Source organism: Dipodomys merriami, unplaced genomic scaffold (assembly GCF_024711535.1).
Source record: "Dipodomys merriami isolate MVZ:Mamm:240054 unplaced genomic scaffold, mDipMer1.0.p SCAF_14, whole genome shotgun sequence".
Lineage (NCBI taxonomy): Eukaryota > Metazoa > Chordata > Mammalia > Rodentia > Heteromyidae > Dipodomys > Dipodomys merriami.
In genome coordinates this window covers 8315711-8325617 of record NW_027202715.1, presented here as the reverse complement: position 1 = coordinate 8325617, position 9907 = coordinate 8315711, and the positions used below count along the sequence as shown (strand labels likewise).

Here is a 9907-nt window from a genome sequence, read left to right as displayed (position 1 = left end):
CTTTCCTTCACAAGTACTTACCATGCTTTGGCCTGTGTAATATTGTTTATTCAATCATTTATTAGCTCTCTTTATGGCTACTCAGTAAGCTCCAAGAGGGTGGTTGCACCTAGTACACCCTCAATAAACAGCGAACAAGCACAATAAATCTCTCAATCTATCTCCTCCCCCCTCTCCTCTTTCTCCTCCCCCCACCCCCGCTCTCTCCAGTCCAGGTGCTTAAATTCAGGGCCTGGGCACTGTCCCTGAGCCTCTCTGTGCCCAAGATAGCACTCTACTACTTGAGCCACAGCACCACTTCTGGCTTTTTCTGTTTATGTGGTACTGAGGAATCAGACCCAGGGCTTCATGCATGCTAGTCAAGCATTCCACCACTAAGCCAGACTCCCAGCTCAATAAATCTCTTTTTTGACTTGCCTTTTAACCTGTTTATACTTTGTTAGCATAACTATTGAGATATATAGAAGGCAAAGCAGGTTTTTTTTAAAAAAAAAAAAAAGCAAAATGAAGTACTAAGTAAGCCTCCATAGAAGTAAGGATGAAAAGCAAACACTTCTGAGTTTCATGGAGTATTCAACTGTTCCAGATTGACTCTGTATAAGCAACAAATGTGGTTTCCAAGTCACAGTTTTTGAAAGGCCTGAAATTGAGCATTGACCATTTCTAGTGTGGCTACCAGAAGCAGGCTGAGGTTGTGTGCTGGGGAGGTCTAGGGAGAAGGATACAAAATTGCCATTAGAGGAAAAATAAATTCAAGAGATCTATTGCCCAACACAGCTAGTTAATAATACACTGAATATGGCCAAGAGAGTGGATTTTGAGTGTATGAGAAGTATATCGTCATTAGGAATATTTAGCTATTCCTCAACATATACCTATTAGAAAACATTATGTTGATCACTGTAAATATATATATATGTTAGCCACACACACCACACACACACACACACACACACACACACACACACACACACACACACACACACACACACACACACACACATCTAACCTTTAGAGGAAGGTGTGTGAGGTGCTACTACCACCTCATGGCTAAAAGAGGAAATACAGCTGGCCTTTGGCAGCCATGGCAGGGAGCAAGAGGCATGGGGACATTTTCTATCTATCTATCTATCTATCTATCTATCTATCTATCTATCTATCTATCTGTCTGTCTGTCTGTCTGTCTGTCTGTCTGTCTGTCTATCTATCATCTATCTGTTGATTAATCGATTGATCTATTTATCTATCTCTATATATGTATACACATATATATATGTACACATACTATAGGAACAAAAAGCACCACGATGGGATATGTTACCTGCCATATGTCATGTCCTTGTCTGATGATAGCCATTCTAGTTGGTATGATAGTGATACCTCCGTGTGGTTTTGTTTTTCATTTTTTTGTTAATTAAGAATGTTGGACAACTTTCACATGTGTAGTGGTTGTCATTTTATATTCTCTCTAGGTAAATGTCTATTCCAATCTTTTGCTCAATGTAAAGTCAAGCTGTCTCTTTATCAGAATTATTTATATACATTCTGGATGCTAAACCTTTATCAGTTATATGTTTTGCCAAGATTCCCACATTCTGGAGGCTTGTGCATGGTACATCACAAGCGCAGGCATTGCCAGGTTCTGGTGCTCAAGCCTACAATTCTAGCTACCCAAGAGGCTGAGATCTGAGGATCAGGGTTCAAAACCAGGTCACGCAGGAAATGTCTGTGAGGTTCTTATGTCCAGTTAACTAGCAAAGTGCCAGAAGCAGAGCTATAGCTCAAGTGGTAGAGTGCTAGCCTTGAGTGAAAAAGCACTCAGGCCCTGAATTCAAGTCTCAGTACCAGAACCAAAAAACTAAAAGTTTGTATGCGGACATGAGGTGTGTGTAGTTGGTTTGTTGTTGTTGTTGTTGTTGTTGTTTTCGGTGTCATTTCCACAGGATAGAGGAAGAAGGCTCATAGTTTGGGATATCTATTTTAATTCTTATTCTGAGTCGATTTTTATCTTACAACTAGTTCAAGTTTCACATGATTAAGGGATTTGTGGCTAATAGAGGAGCCCTCAGACCAGAGGGTCCCTAAAGATCCCTTTCCTCAGCCCTGCGAGCCTTGCTTGAGAAAAGAATTCTTCTTGTTGGCCATTTTCTTGGCTTGTAGTGTTGAGGGAGGAGTCCTTAGAGTTCTGTCTATAATTGAAGAACTAAGGATACATGGAATCAGAGGACATTTCATGGACCAGAAATGTTCTAGTCATTTATTTCCTGTGGCGGTTTGAGGTTACGCTCAGTCTGGTCAGCTGGCTGTGCAGGTGGAACCTGTTGACGTGTTCCTGAAATCGAATTGGAGGAATCTGGCTGAGATGCCTGGTTCAAGGCCTTCTCTCCCCTCATGAAGACTGACTGTGCTGTTTTCTAAATAGAAAACAAGAAGCAGAAAAGTCATTTGTGCTAAATATAGGCAAGGATGGTAAGAACACGATTTTTGCTGTTTCCATGCCTAAGATGAAGGACAAAGTTGTATTACAACAAAAATCAAACCTGCTAGGATTAAAGGGCAGCACCAATAATCCGACAGCCTGACAAGATAAACCTCAATTTATTATTATTATTATTATTATTATTATTATTATTATTATTATTATTATTGTTTTGGTGCTGGTACTGGGGCTTGAGCTCCAGACCTGAGTACTGTTCCTTACTTAGCTTTTATGTTCAAAGCTGGGCTCTTGAGACACAACTCCTGCTTTTTTGGTAGTTAATTGGAGATAAGAGTCTCACAGACTTCCCTGCCCAGGCTGGCTTCAGACCATGATTCTCAGCCTCCTGAATAGCTAGGATTATTGGCATGAGCCACTGTGCCCAGTTCTACCACTCTTTCAATACATTCATTAGACTAATGATATTCAGCCTAGGGAACTCAAAAGGAAAGACAGTTTAAAGAAATTAAGGGAAAATATAGCACAACTTTTCCTATGTGCATATATATCAATCAGACCAACCAGCAGTTCTGTTGACATTTTATGCAACCCATCCTGAAACCAGGGGATCAGCAACCAGAATTTGGGAGTCTTGTCTCCTTTGCTGGATTCCCTTTCTTTGCCTTTCACATTTTACTTGGAAATTCACTCCCACTCTCTTGCTAGGTAAACAATGTGTTCAGTCTTGTTTGAGATCACAACTTAAACTCTTGGGTTCTGTTTGTTTATTTCCTTCTAACTCTTTCCTAAAACAAAGAACAGAGCAGGTGTTATGCTGGCTCTTGTTTTGGATCTTCCCTTACAATTGGCTTTGTCTTGCACTTGGCAAAAAAATGGTAGAGAATTCTACTTATCTAACTCTTGCTAAAAACATAATTACAGTGTGTGAAAACTCCAGAGTTCAACACCAAGGGACAATAAAAATATGAGTGTGTGCTGGTGACTGATGGCTCCTGCCTATAATCCTAGCTACTCAAGAGGCTGAGATCTGAGGATTACAATTCAAAGCTTGCTTGGAGACTTTTTATCTCCAATTAATCACCAAAAAGGCTCTACCACTCCAGTTCTACTGAATTAGCCATTTATGTCTATTATCATAGAAGAAGCATCAGAGATTTGCCACATAAATAGAACCTAACACTAAAATGCTAACTATTAAATAAAATGACATATAAGAGTTATGCCCTGACAGCAACCATGTCTGATTTCTGAAATATACTGAGGGAGTTTTGAAAAGGGTTCAAAGAAACTTGCATGAAAATATATTTGATTCAGATGAATGGATTAATTTTTTTACATTCTAAATTCTTTTAAACCAGTAACACAGTGGTATTTCCTGAAATCTAAAATATTTATTTATTATTTATTCATTTATTTATAGTGGTACTGGGGATTGGACCCAGGATGTCACAAGTTACCATTTGAGTCAAGCCCTTAGTTCTCCTCATTCACAAGGATTGAGATTGTAAATAAACATTTGTATGTCCATGAAGATGTGACCGTGGAGGAAAGGGCAAGCCAAGGGGCACTCACACTGGTGCCAGGCTGCCTCAGTGGTTCTCTGTGGTGCATCCTGGGATTATGGCTGAACACACTGGTTAGCCTGCCTTCTTACCTTGTGACACTTTGTACACCTCTGTTGCGTCTCATGCTCTTCTTGCTTCAGCATTTCTGCTTCCTTGAGGCCACAGTCATACATTTTCGCTTGCAGCTGCATAATCTTTGGCTTATTCTGAGGGATGGGACAAAAACTAATCAGGTGAGGAACCCCGGGAAGTCTTACACACAGGCCCTCCCTCATCGGGGAGAGACAGGGCCTGGTCTATTCCACCCACTGGGTGTCCTCCTGTAACTAACATTAGCTCTAAACCCACCAACTCTACAACCCTCTGACCTGGAATGTCTCTTTAGTCCCCAGCACTTCAGAAATACTTGAGCAGAAGCAATCCTTGCAAAGATAATGAACTAAAAATAAAAATAAAAACAGGGGTTGGGAAGGTGGCTCAGTGGTAGAATGCTTGCCTTGCATGCCTGAGGCCCTGGGTCAATTCCTCAGCACCACATAAGCAAAAAGAAAAAAAGCTGGAAGTGGCACTATGGCTCAAGTGGTAGAGCGCTAGCCTTGAGCTGAAGAGCTGAGGGAAGACACCCAGGCTCAGAGTTCAGGCCCCACGACTGGACCCTCCCCCCAAAAATAAATAAAAAAAAATAAAACAACAACTCTTGGCCGGTTCTAGGATACTGTCTTGGGTTTTCAACTACTCTGGGAAAGCTGAGCCCTCACTAAAAAGACACAGTAACACACACACACACACACACACACAGACACATACCTCTTCATCTGCATTAGTAGTTTTCCTATAATGATCACACACACACACACACACACACACACACACACACATACCTCTTCATCTGCATTAGTAGTTTTCCTATAATGATAAAGCCAGTGAGCCAGGTACTCTATTGGGTCACTGGGTCGAACCCTTGCCACCTCTGCCAGTGCCTGGGTTAGGGCATTTCCAAAGCATCTCTTTAGGTAGGCACTTTCCATCCTGGAGATCTGGGCAGCGACAGAACACATAGTATTTTACACATGCAACCTGCCTTCTAAAATAGATACATTGTAGCCACCTCAGGTTTATCTCAAGATAAATATGAGATGGTTTGGAATCCCATTTGTGTTAGTCAGTGTTTGATACTGTGACAAAATACCTGAGATAATCAACTAAATGGAGGAGACGGTTTAGTTCATGCTTTCAGCAGTGTTGGTTGCTTGACCCTGTTGCTTTGTGCCTATGGTGAGGCCCAAACATCATGGTAGGGACTGTATGGTGCATCAGAGCCGTTTACCACGTGACAGCGGGGAAGCAAAGACAGAAACAAGAACAGGTCAGAGTCCCATAAGTCCCTTCAATGGCACACCCCCTAGCAGCCTAACATACCTCCAGTAAATAACACCTCTGAAAGGTTCCACTACCTCCCAATAGCATCACAGCCTGGCAACCAAGGCTTTGCACCCAGTTCTTGGCGAGCACTTAAGATCCAAACCATCATATTATGCTCCTGGCTGCCAAAGGTTTATATCCATCTCAAGAGACCCTGAAGTATAATAACAAGGCCAGCATTGTTCAAAGATCACAGTTCTCATTGGCCTATGACTCATATCTGTAACCCTAGCAACTCAGGAGGCTGAGGTCTGGGAATCATAGTTGGAAACCAATTTGAGCAGGAAAGTCCATGAGACTCTTATCTCCAATTAACCACCAGAAAACCAGAAGTGGAGCTGTGGCTCAAAGTGGTAGAGCCTTGAGCAAAAGAGCTTAGGGACAGCACCCAGGCCCGGAGTTCAAAACGAATCAAATCAAAACAAAAAAAGAGTACTAACTCTCCTGTAAAATTTAAAAGGAACTAAAAAGTATGGTGATGTCTACATGTAATCCTACCATTCAGTAGGTGAAGCTGGAGAACCAAGAGTTTATGGTTAGATTGAGATAAATAAACAAATAAAAAGTGACACGCTCTAACATATAGTGATATGGACTGAACATTCTCATTCTAGAAGAGAAAAAATGCTGAAAATTTGGACCAAGAGCAGCAAGACTGCAACCTAGCAGGGCAATATTAAGTCCTGTAATGACGTCTAGCAAACATGGCACCATGCAGTGTTATATGTGTTCTAGGCAACTTTTGGACTGCTCCTCACCCCCTTTCCCCATGACCTTTCTGGCTGCAACCCAATGGCTTCTCTCTTGGGCTGGTTTTATACTCACCTACTTTCTACATTGCTGGCATCTCCACTATCTAGGTATCTCTATTGTAGCTTTAGCTTTCCATCCACAGCTTCAAGCATCATCCAGGGGGAACTGCTCGCAGGGACTCTGACCCTGCCAAAAAGTCTGGCCTCCTGGGCTTTCCTTGGAAATCTCAGTGAAAGTCCCCTGAACCCCACAACCCACATTCTGCATACCTGAAAAAAAACTGCATCTCACAACCCATACTTTGTATACCTAAAAAAAAATCTGCATCTCACGGACGATGCTAAAATCTGACACCAGCCTGAATAGTAATTGGGGCCATATGGCTATAGCAACCTCTGAGTACCTGGATGAATCCTGAGGAAACAATTCCTTGGACATTCTAGTGCTATAAGAACACCTTAGAAATCCTCCTTTCAAACAAAAGTCTTTGAGCATGTGGTGAGTGAACTCTTGAGATTCCCTCAAGAGATCTTTCCTACTGTGCTAGTAAGATACTAGGTTTCCTCTTCTTTATTTCTTTGTGGTGATGGGGATTGAATGCAAGTTCTTTCAAGTTCAAGACCACTGTTTTTACTACTGAGCAACATCCTTAACTTTTATGGCTTCTTAGCTGTTCTAATTTCTTGCAAATACACCTTCCTTGTCATAATATTAAACACATTCCTTTATTGCCAAACTGAAAGTGTATGTGTGTGTACGTGTGCACGTGTGTGTGCATGTGTGTATACATGCATGTGCGCATGTGCCAATACTGGAACTTGAATTCCAGGCCTCAGGTTCTTGCTCAGTTCCTTCACTCATGTCTAGTGCTCAACCACTTAAGCCATGCCTCAGCTTTTTGGTGATTAATTGGATATAAGTCTCATGGATTTGTCTGCCCACACTGGGCTCAAATTGTTACCCTCATATCTCAGCCTCCTAAATAGCTAGGATCATAGGCATGTATCACTGGTACCTGGCCCACTGTATACCTGGTAAATCTAGCTTAAAATACTCAAGTCGCAGGCAGATAACTGTGCTGCCTTGACATTTCCTCTGCCAGATTAATTAGGTCTTTAAATTTACCTTCACAAATGGACAAAATATAATAAGTTCTTTGCCGGACTATAACACAAATGGCCTCTAGTTCCATTTCCAATACCCAGTGCTCACTTCTCAATATATTTTCATGAATCTGCTCTCCCTGTCCACATTTTTTCAGAATGCAGGTCTTCTGAGCCCTCACCAGAATCATCATAGGCTTTTTCTAGCCGACTTCTCTAAATGGTTCCATATTCATTCCACAAACAAATTCTGAAGGTTTCTGGACCATTCTGCCAGGTATAGCTACATCAATGATACTTTTATTTTATATTATCTTTGTGTGTGTGTGTGTTTGTGTGTGTGTGTGTGTCTCTGTGTGTGTGTGTGTGTGTGTGTGTGTGTGTGTGTGTGTGTGTGTGCTGGCATTGGAGCTTGAGCTAAGGACGTCTTACTCTAACTGGACCTTTTTGGCTCAGGTCTGGTACTGTACTACTTGAGTCACATATGCAGTTCCATGATAACATTTTTTTGGGGTGCCGATTTTCCTATATCAATAAGCCTTCTGTGTTATGACAAAAAGCCAGAGAGAATCAACTTAAGGGAGCAAATGTTTATCTTGGCTCATGATTTCAGTCCAGTCACTTGGCTCCAGAATTTGGGGACCTGAGGCAAGGCAGACCATCATGGCAGATAGCAGGTAAGTCGGGAAAATCTGTGCACTTCATGGCAGTCAGGAAGCAAAAGAAAGAGGGTCAGGGTGGGGACAGAGAGAAAGAAGGAGTCAAGGTTCTATATTTCCCTTCAAGGTCAATGACCTAACTTCTTCTCACTAGGCCCCACCTCTTAAAGGTTCTCCCATCTCCCATTAGCACCACAAGGGGGCACCAAGCCTTTAGCACTCAGACCCTTTGTAGGACATTCAATACACAAACCATTATACCATACTCTTCAAAAGAACTAACAAATGAATACTTGCCAACAGTGTTGATATTCAAGTGGCTTTCTTAAAGTTGGCTAGCTAAGCCACACCAGTACTGTCATTAAGCTTGGGAGGAGCTTGATCCATCTGTGGTGTAGGCTGCCCAAAGCCTTCTACTGCCCACATCTTATTCTCTGCCCTTAAGAGAAAATAGCTGGTCAGGGTAGGTAGTCCCTGAGAGTGGCTGTTGAGCACCCCACAAAGTATGCTATTGTGAGGTTGGTAGCTACAGTCTATGACACAGATAACATAGGCTCATTTATTTCACAGGGGGCCCTGGAAAAGCCCTGGGGAAAAGAAAGAGGAAGGGGAAAATACTGGGCCATCCAGCCACTGGAAACACAATATTCCACTGTCTAGTGCTTAAACAGGAAACTAGTTGGTTGATGTCCCTAGGTTTACTATTAATCAAATTTCAAGAATCAATGATAATATATATTCCAAGTTAGAATGGTAAGTTAGAAACAGCAGGGAAAAAGAGCAGTAAAAATAGATGCCAGAATCAGACTAAGTTCCAGTCTTACCACTAAGAGCTGTGGGATCTTCAGCAAGTTGCTCAGATTTCCTCTTCCTCTTAATAACTAAAGCAGAAGCAGGACACTTTTTCGTTCTTTACCCCGTCAGACCATATCAGGCCCGTGAAATCATTCAGTACATGATGGACAGACATGTAAGATTGTCCTTGGCAGCGGAGGCACTGATAATTTGGTATGGCCACAAGTGGTGTTATAAATGCATAAATGGCTGTTGGCAGCAAAAATATCTGCCACCCTGAATTAAATGATTAGTAGAGATAATAAACGCATGAAAGGCACTTGGCCTCGAAGCATGTGGTAAAAATGGAATAAATCAGCTCTTCCAGTTGAAGGATTTGGTGGTGTACAATAACCTAATGACTAGTGTACTCCTGACCACCCTGTAGTTCCATTTTTCAGGCTAAGAAAGGAAAGTTAAGAGGACAGACCAATATATATGGGCCTAGAACATATATTCCTAGCTCTTACCATAGCAAGGGCCTAGAATCCCAAACATTTTGGGAGCAATGAGCACCTTGAGCACATGGAACTTGTTCTTGAATTGTTTTCATCACTTAAAAGAAATCAAGCTAGGCACCAGTGGCTCACACCTGTAATCCTAGCCACTATGAGGCTGACATCTGAGGATTGTAGTTCAAAGCTAGCCTGGGCAGAAAAGCCCATGAGATTCTAATCTCCAATTAATTACCAAAAAAACCCACCAGAAGCAGAGCTGTGGTTCAAGTGGGAGAGTATCAGCCTTGAATGAAAAAAGTCAAGTGAGACCCAGAGTTCAAAGCCCAGGACTGGCACTAAATAAATAAATAAATGGTATCAGAACTCGTTAAAGAAATGACTGATACCAGAGCTGAGACAGGAGAAAGTGTAATAAGTCTGAATTATTTAGTTGTTCAAGAAAAAAAAACATATATTCAAATAACTCTAAAAAATAAATTTTTTAGAAGGTTTTTTTGAAGGTTTGTCCCAGGAGTAAATGATGGCCACCCAAAACTCCATATGTCTTAATATGTGGAACCCGAATGAGATACCTTCTAGGGCAAAAGGTGCTTTTCAGATAGAATAAAATAAAGGAGTTTGTGACAGGAAGTAGACTGGACAAAGAGGTCCAATGGCCTCATAGAGTCAGTAT

General features: G+C 41.6%; 1 protein-coding gene across 1 annotated transcript; it reads right to left on the bottom strand.

The window, feature by feature from the left end:
• Nucleotides 1-1984: 1984 nt before the first annotated feature.
• Nucleotides 1985-8817, bottom strand: Dydc2 (DPY30 domain containing 2). The gene is made up of 4 exons (XM_070020727.1): nt 8767-8817; nt 4887-5042; nt 4095-4211; nt 1985-2414 (listed from the first exon to the last, which is right to left on the bottom strand). The coding sequence occupies exons 2-4, from the start codon at nt 5031-5033 to the stop codon at nt 2250-2252; spliced, it is 429 nt and encodes a 142-aa protein (XP_069876828.1). The 5' UTR covers nt 5034-5042; nt 8767-8817; the 3' UTR covers nt 1985-2249.
• Nucleotides 8818-9907: the final 1090 nt, after the last annotated feature.

What these genes read in the sequence shown, in the direction of transcription:
- Dydc2 (XM_070020727.1), bottom strand. Translation starts at nt 5,033, where the DNA reads ATGGAAAGTGCCTACCTAAAGAGATGCTTTGGAAATGCCCTAACCCAG. An exon ending in CTACTAATGCAGATGAAGAG is followed by an intron (nt 4,212 to 4,886) that starts GTATGTGTGTGT and finishes CCCATCCCTCAG; the next exon opens with AATAAGCCAAAGATTATGCA. An exon ending in GGTGTACAAAGTGTCACAAG is followed by an intron (nt 2,415 to 4,094) that starts GTAAGAAGGCAG and finishes TTTTCTATTTAG; the next exon opens with AAAACAGCACAGTCAGTCTT.